This window comes from Octodon degus, unplaced genomic scaffold (assembly GCF_000260255.1).
Source record: "Octodon degus isolate 3935 unplaced genomic scaffold, OctDeg1.0 scaffold00035, whole genome shotgun sequence".
NCBI lineage: Eukaryota > Metazoa > Chordata > Mammalia > Rodentia > Octodontidae > Octodon > Octodon degus.
This window is the reverse complement of record NW_004524611.1, coordinates 16,662,491-16,681,067: the sequence shown is the minus strand read 5'-3', so window position 1 is coordinate 16,681,067 and position 18,577 is coordinate 16,662,491. Positions and strand designations below refer to the sequence as shown.

Sequence of the window (18,577 nt, the reverse complement as noted above, 5' to 3'; positions counted from 1 at the left end):
ATGGCACTGGGGACTGCGGGTCCTTCCACTTGCCAGGCAGGCACTTAGATGAAAATCTATTCATTATAATTAAAATGTATTGAATTTTTAAGTGGAAAGTGCCCAGAGAGTTCCAATAAAAATGCATCTACTTTACTCTGTCCCACTAAAACAAAAGCAAAAGATTCTTTTTTTTTTTTTAGAGACAGAAACCAAAGAGTCAGAAAGTGAGAGTGAAGAGACACCAGCAACAAGAAAACATCGGGGAAATATCTAGATCTCATACCATAAGTGGGGAAGCTTAGAAACAAGCTGGCTTCTATTTTCAAATCCCCCAAAGTACAAGAATCCACAGTAGAGGTTTTCTTTGGAAATGACAGTTAAAAGGGGAAGGGGTGAATAAGGAAGCCTGCTTGAAAGCATAAGAGGCTCTAATTTCTCAGATCACCTTCCCCCACCTCCCGCATCCAAAACACTCCCATTTCAAACTATTCACCAGCTTTCTTTCCTCTAAAATCCCAGAATGCTAAGCACCAGGTCCTCTTGCATAGCTGGCTCCAGGCAGGAGATTGGAATTGGAAGGGTTTTCTCTGCAGAATTTTATCAACCCTAAAGGAAAAGATCTAAAGATAAACACACTGGCAGTTCCCTGGCTAAATGACCAGCCAACTCAATCAACTGATTATTAAATCAACACGTTCTTAGGTAATTCAAAGCTTCGAGTGCTTTTATAGGTTTATAGGATAAAATTTTTAAATAAAATAAAAATTTAGAGGCTGAGCATGTGGCTCAGTGATAGAGTGCTTCTCTAGCATGCATGAATCTCTGTGTTGCACTGGGAAAAAAATCTTTTTGCTTTTTATTTAATTGGTACATTTTAGTTATACATAATGATAATATTCACCATAGGGAATTTGTACTTGTATGTGACATATCTTGCTTCTTCTTTTTCCATACTCCTCTCCCCTTCCTTTAACCCCTACCCCTTACATAAAAAGCCTTAAAGACAAATGTTTTAACTGAGATGGCGTTCATGCCATATATGAAGCATGAAGCGAAGTCAGGCCAACTGACATCTGTGAAGTCTGAAAGGATTCAGGATCACAGGATGCAGGGATGCTGTTGTTATTGTTTAAATCTCAAGTGTCCCCGAAAGATTTGTGTATTGAGAGCATGATCCCCAGTGTGGCAATATTCAGAGGTGGGACCTAAAGAAGTAAAGGGATTGTGATTAAGGCAGCGATCTCAGCAACAGGTAAATCCATCAATGAGTCCATAGCTGAGTGGGCTTGTTAGGAGGCAGGGCCTGAATGCGCGAAGTTCATCACAGGAGAGGTGCGTGTTTTCGCAGGTTAGATGCTGTCCCTGGCCCCTTCCTTTCTTTCCTCCCTCTTCTCTCCTTCTCCCTCCCTCTCCCTCCTGGCTACCATGAGCTGAGCAGCTTTCTCCCTTCCACTTTGCCCCTCTATCATGATGTTTCTCCCTTGGAACCAGCCAATGTGGACTGAAACCATGAACCAAAGTAAATCCTCCCTCCCTTAAAGAGTCTTCCTCAGCTATCTTGCCGTAGTGAAGAAAACCTGACTTAACATTGTAGAGTTGAGAGCTCTAGAGTGAAAACACTGACAACACAGGGTTGCGCTCTGGGAGAAAACTTCTGGTGGACAAGAAGTCATAGAACTCAAATCACTCTGAATCCCCTTGGAACCAAAGCAGAAACAGGAAGCAATGAGCATCTAAGTGAAACAAGCTGAGTCCAGCCTGCATGAGGAGTGTCCTCAGGTGCTGCCAAGAGACCTCCAGCTACCTGAACTAAGAGTTCACTGCTTCTCACTCACCAACATGGAAGAAGCCAAGAATCAAGGAACCTTGAGGACCGAGGATGTGAGAGGGTAGACGACCCACTGAAAAGAAGAAGGCTTAAAGGCTCAAAATGGTCTTCCATATGTAGAGTGAGTATCAGAAGCAAAAAATGGAGCTGAAAGATTTTTAAATCTCGCAGTTTAGCCATAAACAAAGAACATGTAAAGTTGAAGTTAAAGAAGATGTGGTTGCTAGAGATATTAGTGGTATTAAAAAGAAATCAGGTACTTTGTACCAGGACAAAAAGAAAGATGCCTTGAAAGTGTGTCAGGAATCAGCAAGCTCCCACCCATCACAGGCCCAAGTGTGAAAAATGAGAAGTCTTTTGAAAGCTTTTGATTTGAGAAAAGAGGCTTCAGGCTCCCCAGGGCCATCTATCAAAGTGTGTCCCCGCGTTCTTCCAACCAAGCACAAGCCATTTGCAGTCGTGTCTAAAGGGACCTGAATGCTGCTCATATTGGCACCAGACTTTGGTGTTATCTGCATGATGCTGATTTTGCAGGCATGCAGAATACAGGGTCATGGAGGCTTCGAACCAGGTTTTTTTGTGTTGTTGTTGTTGTTGTTGTTGTTGTTGTTATTGTTTTGGCGGAACCTGGGATTGAACTCAGACCCTTGCGCTTGCCAGGCAAGCGCTCGAACCAGGTTTTAAAAGAAGACGTGGAAGTCCATGCACTGTGTGAGTGTGGAAGTCCTCACCAAAAACCCCTAAAAGAGCAATACGTGATACCACAGATACGAGGCTGAGGCTGCCCTGAAAACCCCAGGAAGGAGGAGATTTTACACATAAATACAAACAAAGAAGGTGGAATAAGTGTTTGCAGGCAAGCGCAAGGTCCTGAGTTCAATCCCTGGTACCTCAAAATAGATAGATAGATAGATAGATAGATAGATAGATAGATAGATAGATAGATAGATAGATAAGATGGCTAGGGCCGGCCAAATAGCTCAGCAGATTAAAGCACCAGCAAGCAGGCGCAGGGGCTGGTGGTTCAATCCCTGGGCCTGCAGTGCTGGCCCCACTCCCAGGGCGCACTGAGACAGCCATTGAGATTGGGTATGGTGGTACATGCCTGTAGTCCCAGCACTTGGGAGGCTGTAAACAGGAGAATCACAGCAAGTTTGATCTAGTTGTGAGACCCTGAACACCCTGTAGACTCTTCCCTAAAATATAGGGAAAAAAATAAAAGAACACAGCTGCAGCCTAAGAGAGGGGCCGTGTAAGTGGCAACCAGCAAGACCATAGCAGTGAGGTCCTCTGTGCCCTGTTGAGATCACATTACATCACCACATGCCCTGGATGCTGGACATGAAGCTATAGGACTTAATGTTGATGCTGTTGGTTTTCTGTCTTGCTTTAGTCCTATTTCTCTCTACTCCGATGTTCCATCCTTCTAGAATGGAAATGGTTCACTGGCACCATTGCGTTTTGGCATTATGTAACTTGCTTTTTTAATTTTACAGAAGTTCACAGGAAAAGGTTTGCTTAGAATCCCAAAGGAGCCTGAACTTGGAATTTCAAGCAGTGCTATGACTACTAAGACTTTGGGGAAGGAAATGATGCCTCTTGTGGCTGCACACAGTATAATTCCATAACGTTAGGTGAAATGACTTTGTTGTTTTCTCCATATGAAAATTAAGTATGATTTAAGCAAACAGGTTTGAATGTCATTAACAATAGGTGGACTTGTGATGATTAGTTAATCTTGATTGACTTGAGAGACACCTAGGAGAAAAGTGTAATAGACACGTCTAGGTGTGTCTGGAAGGGTCACAGGGGTGTGGACTTGGAGACTACACCTGGTTCCCAGACCATTTGTCCCTTGTGCTCTTCCTCCACTTTTTCTTGGATGCCATTTGTTGAGCCACTTCCAACATGGCCTTCTGCCCAATGCCTTGAACCTTGCTGACCATGGACAGTGGACTCATACCATAACCCAAAATAAACCTCTCCTCCTTGGGGTTGGAGGTGTCAAGTATTTTGTCCCAGCCAGAGGAAGGTGGCTAAAATACTGGCAAAGAAATAGATGGCACAAAAGGATTGAGTATTGAGCTAGGGATATAGCTCAGTGGCACAGTGCTTGACTGGCAAGTGCAAGGTCCTGAGTTCAATTCCTGGCATTAAAAAAAAGATTGAGTACTACTGACAAGTGATATAGGGCAGCCAGAAAACTCAGGCAGTAAGGGAAATCACACAATTGTATAGTATTCTCCTTTTACCAGGTGACTAGCCACATGCATTGCATTGGGGCTCTCCAGAATCTGATTCTAATTTTCTTTTTACACTTCTGCAATCACTTCCATAGATTCTTTTTCTATCAATATGGTTTCAGGGACCCTCAAATATGTCTGCTGCTATTCTCACTTTTTGTCTTTACTCATTTATCCATTAATCTGTTTTGTGTGTTGACTGAGGATAAATAAACACTGGGGACAGGAAAAGTAATCTGATGCCATTCCAGCTCTTATGAAACTTTCAAACTATTTGCCAACAGAAATTCTTGTCCCTGTCTAAAATGCTACATAGCCATGACACTCCTCAAGGCCTTTCCTGATGCCTTATTTGATTTAAGTTATTTCTCTGATAAAGATCTGGCTGGCACTAACTGTTATGTAAAATTGGTAAGACTTTCCAGATCACATTTTGTTACTGGATTCTGGTAATTATGTGTCTTTGTTATTTTTGTTATCAAGTCTTAATGATTAGGTATCATTAGTTTTTATTGCCTTTTTCATTCTTGCAACTGTAAAACGTGGAAACTTCCTTCTGTGCTATCACAGAAATTGCCTGATTTCACGCAAATAATTTTTGCTTTGAGTTTTATTCATCATCTTTGAGCTTTCTGCCATTTTTTAGACTTCAACTTCCCAGACCTACCTTGACCTTGAATTCCTTGTATTATTCGCATGGTATATTGTCCTATTCTATCAGCCACTGAGGATCTAAAATATTACCTGCAATAAGCATAAAAGAGAATTCACTCAGTAGTTTTATCCACCACTGCATACCAGGATGCAAGAATTCTCCGAGAGCATCACATTTGCAGCCCCGTCTAGGCAGACCCATAACCAAGCCCAGATTCCCAACCCTCCATCTCGCTAAGCAGGTGTTGCCTGAGAACAGTCCCTGTGCCAATTTCTGTGGCAGTCAGGATCATTTGTCACTAGAAACAGCTCGATGCTTAATTTAAGGAAAATATAAATGTATTTATTAGCTGGTGTTCGGAGTCCACAAACACTCAAGAACCACAATTCAGAATCAGACAGGAAAGGAAGAGTAAAAAGCTCTAGTCTCACAACGTGCCAGCAGAGGGCACTAGAAGCCACAGACTTGACCAATTACACTGCCATGAACTGGATCCTGTAACTAGGGGGCTGGCAGCTATGGCCGCAAGACCCTCAGGGAGGATTGTCCACTGCAGCCGCTTCTCTGTTTCCCTAACACCTGACTCCAGGGCAGGAGCACAGGCTTGCTGAGCCTAAGCCACGTACACAAAGTTATTCTATTGCAAAGGAGGCTGCAAAAGAAGAAATCTGGCTTCCATGACGGCTTCCACGATGGAAGTTCCAGATTCTGCAGGCATAGTATGGAGGAAAGGAGAGGGAGGAATGTTCTCCAAACAGAGTTCTGGCAGGACGCGTGTGGGAACTGACATTAGCACTCTAGCCGGGTCTACCCAGCCCCAGGATCTGGACATGTAGAGAACTTTACCAGAGGAAAGGGGTGAAGTGTGATCTGACACATTCAAGCCCCCTTTGACACTAAGGTGGGGATACTACAATAACTGTCAGGATAACACATATCTTAATTGTCTGCCACTTACTGCACACATCTAGAGTATGCTACCATTCTTTTGCCCGAGTAATACACAGAGTCCTGAGCATAGGATCAGCCGTCTCAGCCCTCCATCTGAAGACCCAGGCTGGAGACCCCCAGCTGCATTTCTGTCAAGCTGGCCCGTGTAATTTTTGCCTCGCTGCCAAGGGAGGATCCCATCCTCCCTCTCTCATTGGCCTATAAATTCACCTCCCCTGGGCAGGGAGCCAAGGACCAGAGAGAGACTGGTTTCCTATCCAGACCTTCCCACTAGGTCCAGGGGTAACAATGGTACCAGTACTGCTGTCCCTGCCATTCCTTCTGGGTCCTGCAATCCCCCAGGAGACACCAGGAGCTGGTGAGTGGGCCAAACAAAGGGAAGGGCTAGAGACTAGAGGGAGGGCAGAGGGCCCGGTGTGGCTTCGAGGCCCAGGTTTCCCATAGTGATGTGTGGGCACAGCTGTCAGCTAATTCAGCTCTACTTTATTCAGGGAGCCTCTGACCACATAAATGAGAACTTAAGGAATCTGAACCTATAATCAGATTTAAAAAAATACTAAGACCCAGCAGGAGCAGGGATCTAACCTGGGGTCAGACAGCAGGATGGAGCAGAAACCACGCAGAGAGCTCCTTCTGTTCCTGTTATTGCCACACTTCTACTAGACGGGCACACCTATCTGGGTGGGCAGAGGGTAGCAAACACACAGGCAGGTAACTTGGAAGGAGAATGTTAGGAGGAAACCCAAGACCTCACTGCACAGTCAGGCAGTGAGCGTGGAAGGTGGGGGACTAGAGGAGAAGAGTACAGGCTCGCGGAGATCCAGAGGCAATTCTAGGAAAGGAGATGAGGCTATTCGTGGCAAACTAATGTTCAAGATGAAAAGACAGAAGCTAGTGATTTCTAAACTGCCAGCTTGAAAACTTGTTACTTGTGTCAAAATTAATTGCATTTAGAATGTTAGTACATTCTCTACCAACATCTGTATTAATTGGAGTTCTCCACAGAATCAGAACAAATGGATAGATGATAGATTAGGTAGGTAGGTAGATAGATGGATGGATGGATGGATGGATGGATGGATGGATGGATGGATGGATAGATAGATAGATAGATAGATAGATAGATAGACAGACATAGAGCTGTGATCAAAAAATATGGTATGTGCTTAAGTTTTGTTAAAGTATAGTAAAGGACACATTACCATTAATGCCCCTCAAATCTTCCCACTCACTTCAAACACTCTCATCCCATCATTCTTGCCACTTTCTGAAGCGTTTCTAGAAGTCTTCTGTCAGGAGTAGCTTTAGTTACACTGCTGTGGCTGCCTCAGTGTCTTGAGTCCATTCAAAATGTTTCACTTTCATGGTCATCTTGACTTTGGGGAAGAGCCAGAAGTCTGGAAATACGTGATCCAGTGAATATGATAGACGAGGACTCATATATATATATATATATATCAGCCATCATAGGGAATTTGTACCTGTACCCGCTATATCTTGGCTTTTTCTATCTCCCATTCCCCTCCCCTCCTTTCAACCCTCTTCCCTTCCTTATTTACGAAAGCTTTGTCTCCATTATTTCCTTCTATTCTTTCTTTTTTTATTTATTTAGTACAGGGTCTACAAGGTCTCACTACATAGATTAGACTTGTAGTGATTCTCCTGTTTTCAACCTCCCAAGCACTGGGATTACAGGCACGTGTCACCATGCCCAGTTGCAATCGCCATCTCAGCATGCCCTGGGGGCAGGGCCAGAACAGCCTGCCAGGGATTGAACCCAGTCGCTGTACTCTGCCTAAGCAGGAGCTTTGCTCTGCTGAGCTATCTGGCAGGCCCCTATTTCTATTCTTTTTAATTGTCCCTTCTTTTCTTATTCTCTCCCCCCTCCCCTTTTTCCCCCTTCTCATTTGAACATATTTTCTACCTCCCAATGTGTATTATAAATTTTGGTCCTCGCTTATAGTTTCAGCTCTTTGCACCAGAGAAACCACGTGCAGCTTGAACATGTGTATCCAAGTTATTTCACTTAAGAGTAAGGTCTCAAGTTGCATCCATTTAGCTAGAAATTTCTCAAGTGTATCCTTTTCATGGAAGTATTCCACTGTACAAAAAAAAAAAAAAAAGTTCTGTGTGAATGCACTGGTTGATGGGCATCTGGGCTGTTTCCAAGATTTGGCTATTACAAATGAGGCTGCTATAAATATGGGTGTGCATATATCAATGATGTATGTGCTTTTCTTTCAGGAAGATACCAAGAAGGAGAATAGCTGGGTTGAATGGAACCTCTAGTTTTAGGTTTTGGAGGTATCTCCACATTGATTTCCATAGTGGTTGCATCAGTCTATACTCCCACTACAGATGGAGAAAGGTTTCTTTTTCCCCTAGCATGTCAGCATTTGTTATTGCATGCCATAATATTTTTGGCATAATCTAAATGACTTGGGACATCAAGGCAAGCATGACAATGCAACTAAGGAGATGAACAAAAGGGGGCTTACAGTTCAACATCTGAAGTCAGTTTCATCTGAGGCTCAAGGCAAGTCCTTTGGAGTCGTGAGCCTGTAAAATCAAAACAAATTCTTTACTCAATATGTAATGGTGGAACTGACACAGAGCATACATTCCTATTCCAAAAGAGAATAGGAAATTAGAAAGGAATAGCTGACCCAAAGGAAGACCCAAATCCCACAGAGCAGAACTTAAATCCCATAACTGCATATCTGTCATCTGTACACACCGCCATGAGGGGCCAGTCCTCAAGGCCTTGGGCTCCTCTACTCCTTGCTTTACTGGTCACCCCCCAAATGACTGGTCCCCAGAGCCCTCAGGTGATGTTGGAAGCTTTCCTCCTGGGGGTGTCACGTTCCTGATTCTTCTTTCTTTCTGATGTGTTTACTAAGGCTCCACTCCCACAACTCACTTAAATTTTAATCACATTTAGAAGCTCATTACAAGAATAATTTAATTACTTGATCTAGGAATCTCCCATATGGCCCTTAACATTATTAATACCCATGTGACTTACACTTTTGTGGACTAATTATGGAATTAAGCATGGAAATATTTCACTCTTCCAGTCCTTGCCTTGTTCCAAAATGCAAAGAACAGCTCCAGTAATTCTAAGATCCCTGCTAGTCTTACTCTGTGCTGATATGTCTGGATCATTTTTTGAGTTTTCCAGTGAAGTCTCCTTTCCATGCTTTCTAACAATATGTATTTGTCAGGTTAAACTAGGCTGTGCTTCACTTAGTGTAGTGGCATATACCTGTGATCTTAGCACTCAGGAGGCTGAAGCAGGAGGATTGTTCTGAGTTCAAGACTGGCCTGGGCTACAAAGTGAGCTCAAAACCAGCCTGAACTGCATAGCAAGACCCTGTCTCAAAAAGAAAAAAAAAATAGCTATGCTTCAATGGCAAATAAATTTTTAGTGACCTACCAAAAGATTTTTGACTTCTCACTGATATTGAGGTCAGTGAGAAGTGGGCAACTTTTATCTCCTCCATAAAATGACCCAGGAATTCAGACAGTTTGCATTTTTTTCTCTTCCATGTTACTCTTTGGCCTCCATGATCACTGTTCATGTTAGTTTTTCCACCACTCTGTTTATTTTGGCTCATGGCCTCAGAGGTTCCAGTCCACAGCCATTTGGCCTTGCTTCCTTTGGGGCATGTAATGAAGCAGAACAACATGGTGAGGAGCAGTGGCAGAGAAGTTACCCACCTCGTGGCAGCCAGGAAGAAAAGAGAAAGAGAAAGGTGCCCAAGGGTCCCCAAGCCTTTCAAGGGCACATTCCCAGTGACATGACTTCCCTCCAGGAGGCCCCACTTCCTAAAAGTCCCACCACCTGCACCTCCCAACAGTGTCACAGGCTGGCATCCCAGCCTTTAATGCCTGGGCCTTGAGAGGTGCTTATCCAAATCACAGCATCCCCAAAAGGAGGAAACTCAGAAAGGGAAAGCCAGCCCAGGGTCTTGGCCAGAGGAAAGACATCACTTCCATCCACTCCTATTCCCTTTTGCCAGAACTCAGTCACGCAGTCCCATGATATCTAGAAGGACACTGAGAAATATCTTATGTGTGCATCAGAGGGTACAATGTACTGAAGGCATAGAGCAGTCTCTGAAAAGTCATCGCAGAGTAAACACAGAGCTCATTCATACACAGAGCCTGGTGTGAGCTTGATGTTGGGGTAGGCAGAGCTGGACAAGAAGAGGGCCGTGGCCAGATGTCGCCTCATGTCCCTCTGAAGCCTAGCAGTGGCTCCCCCATGCAGGTGCCTCCCCCTTCAGAGTCTTCTTCTGTCTTACAGGTCCTTACTCCCTGGCCTTTCTCTACACAGGGCTGTCCAAGCCCACTAGACTCTTCCCCAAATTTCAAGCCACTGCCTTCCTCAATGACCAGGCCTTCTTCCACTACAATAGTGACAGCAGGAAAGCAGAGCCCATAGGACCATGGAGACAGATAAAAGGAATGGAAGACTGGGAGAAGGAGAGCCAACTTCAGAAGGCCAGGGAGGAAATCTTCCTGGTGGCCTTGAAAGACATCATGGACTATTACAAGGACAGAGAAGGTCAGTGGACTGCAGACCACCGGGGGGGATCTTAGCACAGAGATAGCCCCACATATAGGAGCGGAACAGGCTCAGGAGTATGGAAACACTGTCTCCCCTACAGGAGGCACAAGTGGAAATGCCCAAGCATATCTGTGTCTCCCACACTGTAGCACACGTGCTTCCTCCTTCCCATGGCCTCCCCATCCTCAGCCCAGACCTCAGCTCACAGAGAAAGTGATATCCACCTCACCTCCTAGCCCCACCACCCCTGATTTCCTGCCTTCACATCCCACCTATCTGAGGCTCATCCCACTCCAGAAGGCATGGCGATTCACCCTGGGTGGAGAGCGACCTAACCTTGGAATCAATCACAGCTGAGTTCATTTGGTGGCTCCACCAGTGATTGCCTGTTTGATGGTAAGCACGTTTCTTAATTAGATGATGAGAAACTGCAAAAGTTGGAGCACTGAGACTTACCTCTAAAAGATTCAGGAAAACATCCGCACATAGATTCCATAAAGGATGTAACAGTGTGTCTCTCACCTGCAGGCCTTTGGCATAGGGCAGGATGCAGGCTGTAATGGCTCAACTAAAACGTTGAATAAGTAAAAAGAAAGTATCTAGCACAAAGCATAACCCATACTGGGATCTCCATAAAAGCTGAATTCCAAACCACAAACTGCTAGACTTACAAAGAATCATAAAGCTTTTTCTGTCCCATAAGGAGCAGACACACAGGGCACCATCTTCTATACTTGGGGTGACAGAGAAGGTGGCAGAGCCAGAGAAATATAAGTTCTGTTTCCCGTGAAACACAATGCCTACTCCCTCAAGGCAGTACGTCTCAGGTGTGGTGAACTTCCCATGTCAAATTATTATAAGAGTCCAAATGTAGATTTCTGAGTTCAAAAATGTGCAAGATGTTACACAGAATCTGAAAGATTTCCAGAGTTATATAAAAATCTGAAGTATGTGGAATAAGGCAAATGGCCTGGGAAGGGTGTCAGAACTAGGAGCAGGGAGGACAGCTGGTGTCTGGAAGAATATGGGAAGAAACTTTGATTGACTGAAATAGAAACACTGAAGTGACCCAGGTGGGGTGGTGCACACCTGGAATCCCAGCCCTGTAGGAGGCTGAGGCAGGAATATCACAAGTTCAAGCCCAGCCTGAGCAACTTAGTGACCTAGCAAGCCCCTGTCTCAAAATAGAGAAGAGCTAAAAATAACTCAGGGCAAAAGCCCTGAATTCTGTCTTCAGTACCACAAAAACAAAACTTAAAGTAGTGGTTACCAGTGAAAAAGCTGAAGAGATAAAATAACAGCATGGTAACTAATATTCATTGACCTTTTACTATGTGCCAAGTGTAGGTTTAATACTTTTAATTGCCCACAATATCCTCCTAAAGTAGCACTACTACCAGGTCATAAGAAAAGTGAAGAACAGTGATAAGGCTCAAATTTATGCAACAGGCCAAGCTGAGTGCTGAGAAATCTGGGATTCATGAGCAGATCAAGGGAAAGCTATAAAAGCCTGTGCCTACAGCACTTCCAGGCTCAAGTAAACAACTACTTTATAACCAACTTGACTTGCCCCAAGGAGATCAGTTTCTAAGACTTAGTGCTCATGAGCAAGAGCACTGGGGCTTTAGTGATTTGAAATAAAGAAACCAACCACCAGAGGCTGACTGTGGTGGCACACACCCACTATCCCAGCACTTGGGAAACTAGGACAGAAGGATCACTATACGTGCAAGACCAGCCTGGACTATGTAATAAATTGAAGGCCAATGTGAACCTCAGAGTGAGACCCTGGAGGAGAGAGAGATGATCAAAGTATGTTTACTCAAGTAGTGACATAAATTCTACCTAGAACTAAGAAAAAACAAGAGATTCCCATAATCTTTATGAAACAACAAATAATTTCTTTTGAATTTAGCAATGCACTTCATTGTGCATGCAATGAATTCCTAAGACCTCTCCATCTATTCAGACAAATAAGCTTCATTAAATGAGTTGATGTAGAAAGGGTAGAGATCTGTCCATAGTCTTTCTCTCTCAAGTCCCCAGATCTGACAAACATATCATCTCAGCCGGGCATGAAATGCCAACCCAAAAAAGTTTCTCTCTCCATCTACTATATATCTAGCTAATAACCTATTTGCCCAGATGAAGGGATCATATGTTGAGGTTTCCAAAATCTGTCTTCCTGTTGGATTGCAACAGGAGTAAGAGTGCACAGGAATAAGAAGAGTTATTCAGCTGGAGGTGGCACCAGGTTGACTAACTCCTTGTGGGATTGGGGGAGGCTTCAGGGTCTCACACCTTTCAGGGAATGTTTGGTTGTGAGATCCAGAATAACAGAAGCAGTGGAGCCTTCTGGAGGTATGCCTACGATGGACAGGACTTCATCGAATTCAACAAAGAAATCCCAGCCTGGGTCACCTTGGACCCAGCAGCCCTGAAAATCAAGCGGAAGTGGGAAGCAGAGGAAGTCTTCGTGCAGCGGGCAAAGGCATACCTGGAGGAGGAGTGTCCCAGGATGCTGCGGAGGTACCTGAACTACAGCAAGGCTCTCCTGGACCGGCAAGGTACTCACTGCCTCCTATGGTCTGCTCCCAGGGCTGGGCTGAGGGAAGCCAAGGTGATCTGGAGATAGGCTAGGAACTCAGAACTAAAGCTCAGGCTGTTCCCATCCAGTAGTGGAATCCTTCAGAGGCCAGCCTTCACCTCCTAACATTCATTTTCCCCCCTGGGAGGACATGATGTGGGCTCCAAAAGCAAAGTTGATCAAAATTTCAAGTTGGGTGGGATTCCATAGCAGATTTGGCTAAATAATCCCCCAAGTGACACATGAGGAAGCTAGGGGTCAAAGAGGTTAGGCTCACACTGTCCCTGAAAGAATTGGGACACAAATTCCATATTGCAGAATTCAAGTCCTGTAGTTGTTCCCCTCTCTGCTGATACCTTTTGTCTTGCTTGTGGAGAAATGAGCAGAACTGAATGTCACACACTGAGGCTTTGGCTGGAGAAGTAGAGAGAAATAAGACCTCCAGTGAGCAGGGAATGAAATTGCAATGAAAGTTGGATGGACAAAGATGCAGGCAGACCTAAGGAGTTGGGCTAATACTTGAGGAAAGAGTAACGAAATTCACTGAGGCTTGGGGTGGAGGAGGAATAGAGAAGGGTGTGGGGCATTCACAGTGTGTTGCCATCATAAGTCAACCCACGGTGAGGTAGGCAGGGCAGTAAAGTAGGCATTCTAGGACCTAACACGGAAGGCTCGGGGAAAGTCTCAGCCTTCCCCAGTCTTCCCAAAGGTTTCTTCAGGGAACCAATGCAGACCTTAGAGCTCTGCAGAGCGCTAACATCTAAGAAGCCAAGGCTGGGAGAGGCATAAGCAGGGATAATTTCACTTCCAGCCTCCGATGTCCATACTCCATCCCTCCACAGATCCTCCCTCTGTGTCAGTCACTGGCTACTTGGACCCAGGAAAAAACAAGACAGTTAAATGCCTGGCCTATGACTTCTACCCACAAGGACTTGGTCTGCGCTGGATCCGGACTGGCAAGAAGCGGGAGTCTGAGTCAAGGGTAGATGTTCTTCCCAGTGGCAATGGCACATACCAGTCCTGGGTGGTGATGGAAGTCCCCCTGCAGGACAGAGGTCCCCACTTCTGCCTTGTGGAGCATAGTGGACTGGCCCAGTCCCTTACAGTGCCATGGGAGGAGAAGCAGAAAACCAGGGATAAAGGCATTTTGGGGACCCAGCCTCGGCATGAAAGAACTGAACTACGGAAATCACCATCATTGTACCAGCAAGACCCCAAATCCAGGCGGATTTGGCAACAGAAGACTTGAACATCTGATCCTGAGCTCACTCTTACTGCCAAATCACCTCACTTTAGAAAACTCCCCAATATCCAATCTGTAAAGTATCAGTCAAATTAATACCCTTGACTAGCACAGCAAAGAAAGGTATTTCTAAACTATGAAGTGCTATAAAATGTGTGTTGGCTCTCTTATTTGTCTACCCACAAGCATTTGGTGCATCTGAAATTCTTGGTATCCACTTAAAGCAACCTTAGGCATCTTGAATTTGGGTATGTCAAACGCAACTTGGACCACCTAACTCCCTGGGCATTGTTCAGGTGTCCATAGATGGCATCCTTAGATATGTTCATGGCCCCTCTGGAAACCCAAGCATCTTCTGTACCTCAGTTTCCTCAGCATGCCCTCAGATCCCACCCTTCAGCCAACCTATTCAATCTTACCTATTTATGGTGGCTTTGGGACACACACACAGCCAAGGCTTCTTTGAGAGGCCTCTCTTCTCTAGAGCACACTCCCAAGGAGGCAGGCATCAGCTTTGATGCTCTTGAACGCCTCTTAATCCATTGTAGAATGTTTTTCACCGCAGTCACCCACGCCAGGTGATAGCCAAAGACAGAATAACTCTCACACCAGGCCTGAAGCCTCACCTATCTATGAGGTGTTTTTTCCCCTTCTCTGAAACAAGAACTTATAATCTTATTTTCTTGAAAGCCTAACTGTCAAGACTACATCTTTTTTTTTTTAATACTTTGGCTCCAATTTGAAGATCAGAGTTGAGAAATTATCTAGCTCATTTACATGAAACCCATGGTCTCCATTTCTAGAGCATGTTTTAAATGCATTTGGTTATAGGGTCTCATTACACAGCTCAGACTCATATTGATCCTCCTGTTTTCAGCTTCCCCAGCGCTGGGATTATAGGCATGCACCACCAGGCCCTGACTAAGTTGCCAGCTCAGAGCACTAGAAGGCAGAGCCAGCTTGGCACGCAGTATGGGGGATTGAACCCCAGTCCCTGCACACTTGCCTAAGCAGGCACTTAGTCTGCTGACTATCTCATTGGCCCTTTGGCCCTAGAGGGGTTTTTTGGGGGTTTTGGGGTTGGGTGTGTTTTGGGGGTTTTTTTGTTTGTTTGTTTGTTTGTTTGTTTGTTTGTTTGTGGTACTGGGTATTGAACTCAGAACCCTGCACTTGCCAGGCAGGAATAGAGCATTTTTTTAAAGCTCTATTTGAACAGTAGAAATCAACAGGGAAGTAAAAACAGTCAAAAAGGGAAAATACGGCTATTGATATTTCAAAATACAACACCTTGAAAAAAATAAAAAGTAATAGGTAAACATTTTACCTCAAAGAGAAAGCCAAAGCCAACCTAAGCATACTGGGCTGAGGAAGATTGAAATATAAAATCTGGCCTAACCTAAGAGGTAGGCGGGGGTAGACAAAAGAGGAAGAAACTCAAAAGATCAAGTCCTGGCCAGGTATTGGGGAGGAGGGGAAAGACACAGAGCTACTTCGGCACTTCAAGAAAACCTCCTGGAGGGAATCACGTTTCAGAGCAGGTTGTAACACTGAAGGCACCTTGCCAAGAAGACATCAAAAGATTGCTCTTAACCACTTGAGCCAGTTACAGGGGGAGTCAGACAACCTGACAAGGGAAATGACCTACAGGTAGAGCTGGACCCTGGTGACCAACTGGACACAGCAGAAAAATAGAGAGAGTCAGAGAACTAGGTGTGGGTCCTCCTCTCACTTCCTGCCCACCCAACAAAGTGCCACTAACACATTCTTTCCTATGTGGGAGACCAACTTCAAATGCAGCTGGTGGGAGCCCTACTCTAGGAGGCCCTCCTTTAATAATTCTTCCATCTGTAGTGCCGCCTTATCTCTCTCTGGAAGATTTCTCCAGGCATAGCTTACCAGGCACACTGGGAGGGTCAAACAGTGAATGAGGTAGAAGATGCCAACCAGGTATAGAACTCAAACACCTTCCATGTTACAGTCCTCTTCGGTTTTCCTGACTTGGTACTCTAATCAGCACTAGAAATAATCAAATAAGACAGGTACAACGCTTTCTTATATAGAGTTTACATTAACTGTGCTCATTAAAACAATACTCACTGTCAAGGTCTAGTTTAAATCTCACCTCCTTCCATAACCATTTCCCTGATTGCAAACCCCAATGGGTACACTTTCCAGGCTGATATTTCTTCCAGATGCAAACAGCAGGGAAGATTCCAATTAATACACGGCATGTGAGTAAGTCTAATGTTACATTATTTAAGGATTGCAGGTTTTCCTATGTCTTGGAACACTCCACCACTTTTTTATTTCTTCCCATGTGAAAATAAAGAGAAAGAAAAATTAAGGAATCAAAGAAGAGTAGAGGTAGAGAAAAAGGAAAGGAAAAGCACAGAAATCAACTTGGCCAACTCCTGAATTACAATTCAGAATTTTTCCATTGGTCACACTCAGAATCATGGTGTATCCACCCACCCATCTAACCCTCCATCTATCCATTTATCCACTGACCACCTGTCCATCCACCCATCCACCCCTTCATTCATCCATCCATCCATCATCCATCTAACAAATGTTTATTGAATAAAGCACTGAGGTAAGATGTTACCTGGTGGAGAATTTAACCAGAAACAAGTCATTCAACACAGTAGTAAGTAAAGTTATATATTAACTATCAAACACTGAAAACTTCATGAACTTTTTCAAATAGAGAAATTTTTAATTAAGTCATGGAACATCAACTCAATGAAATATTGTTACTGAAGAAAGTGAGCTTAGTGGTAAAGTTTGTCTTGGTGGAAAACTACATATCTAAATGGTCCCAAGAAAAATCTTTGTGAAATGCCTCAGAATTCCTACATGGTGTCTGACTTTGAACTTGGGTGAGCAAGTGGATACAGCACTAATCTTGTTGGAAATTTTTATTGACCCTATTGAGTATCAAGGTCTGATTCCATCATTTGTAAGCCTCATGAAGTTGGTCTGGCCAGTTCACTTTCAAATCTCTTTATAACTTTATAACCTTGAGAACTAGAAGCAGCTAGTGCTGTGAATGTCCCTGTTTTGTCATCTGCTCTTCGTGTCCCTCCTCAGGCCTCTTTCTACAGGTGTGTGGGCTTCCTAAAGCCCTAAGAGAATTCCCTAGGAGAAAATTCTGTTGGCGTGGTGCCAAGCACACCATGCCAACCACCAAAATTGAGCATGGTGGCACATGTAATCCCAGCACTGGGGAGGCTGAGGCAGGAGGATCACAGTCTGAGCTGCTTAGTGAGACCCTGTACTAAATAAATTAATCAATAAGTGAAAGATTTTTTTTTAATTTTAAAAAGTGTTTTGGAGGCCAAAAGACAGAAGACTTTTCAGCAGTACAGTAATAACCAGATATTAATGAATACAGTAGATTAGAGGCCTAGGGGATAAACTTGTGGCAGAAAAACTATCATCCCAGAGTAGAGGTAACTGTGGTGGCATTACAGGGATGCAAATACTGGAGCCTTCATTTCTAGCCTCTTTGTTACTCCGACACTCCATCTTTGTTAGGCTATGTCCTTAGCCTCTAATGTTTCTCTCCTCTTTCTACAGTAAGATGCATGGTCCAATGTCACTTCCAAAGGAAGACGACTTTAATTTCCTTTGAAAATTCATCAATTACCTTTAAGGTAACTGGTGTCATCCTGAATGTAGAGCTAACCATAAAATAAGAGCTCACGAGCATTCGTTTTGGCCAAAGAAGGGGAAAGACCTAGAGCTGCTCTTCAGCACACACGAGGCTGTTTTCCCCAGACAGTTTCCCATCGTAAAGCCTCTTGCAGAGCCCACCATGCCAACAGAATTTTCTCCTAGGGAATGCTCTTAGGAATTCAGGAAGCCCATGCACCTGTAGAAGGAGGCCTGAGGAGGGACATGAACTAGCTGCTTCCAGTTCTCAAGGTTATAAAGAGATCTGAAAGTGAACCAGACCAACTTCATAAGGACCTTGACACTCAATAGGGTCAATAAAAATTTCCAACAAGATTAGTGCTGTATCCACTTCCTCACCCAAGTTCAAAGAAAATCATTTCATTCTCCTTGAAGAAAATTCTCTTTCTAAGCATGAAAGTAAGTTTTCAATATAGTACTAAAATCCCCCACCACAAAAAAATACAAAAAATATACGTATTTTTTATGGGTTACTGCTTAAGCAAGTGGACTCTGGAATAAGATTGAATAACTTTGACTGGAAACTGTGTCATTTATAACTGTGTGGTCTCCTACCTCAGGTTTCTTGTCTGCGATGTAGGAATAATGTGGCACTTATATCCCCAGAGTTTTACAATGAGGGTTACATGAGATGACAGTGTAAATAACACTCTTTAGAGACAGGTACATAGTAATTATTAGTTAAAATAATAATTAGTATTGGTGTTATTACAATTAAGAAGACCTTCTTAAGCTGTTTACTGTTCAACGCCACCTGCGTTATACTAATTTATTTACTCTTCACAACAACCCAGTGAGGTAAGTGCTGACATTACCCTT

The 18,577-nt window shown here is 44.0% G+C and overlaps 1 protein-coding gene and 1 pseudogene across 1 annotated transcript; both read left to right on the top strand.

Annotated features, from left to right (window-relative positions):
- The window catches only part of LOC101583236, a 3,402-nt pseudogene extending 1,915 nt beyond the window's left edge, over positions 1 to 1,487 (top strand).
- Positions 1,488 to 5,904: 4,417 nt separating this feature from the next.
- On the top strand, positions 5,905 to 14,232 carry Azgp1 (alpha-2-glycoprotein 1, zinc-binding). Its single transcript, XM_004630604.2, has 4 exons — positions 5,905 to 6,017; positions 9,969 to 10,229; positions 12,524 to 12,799; positions 13,662 to 14,232. Exons 1-4 carry the CDS (start codon positions 5,948 to 5,950, stop codon positions 14,066 to 14,068), a joined length of 1,014 nt encoding a protein of 337 aa, XP_004630661.1. The 5' UTR covers positions 5,905 to 5,947; the 3' UTR covers positions 14,069 to 14,232.
- Positions 14,233 to 18,577: the final 4,345 nt, after the last annotated feature.

Coding starts and splice junctions, on each gene's coding strand:
- Azgp1 (XM_004630604.2), top strand. CDS start 5,948: ATGGTACCAGTACTGCTGTCCCTGCCATTCCTTCTGGGTCCTGCAATC. Junction 6,018..9,968: donor CCAGGAGACACCAGGAGCTG/GTGAGTGGGCCA, acceptor TCTGTCTTACAG/GTCCTTACTCCCTGGCCTTT. Junction 10,230..12,523: donor CTATTACAAGGACAGAGAAG/GTCAGTGGACTG, acceptor GGGAGGCTTCAG/GGTCTCACACCTTTCAGGGA.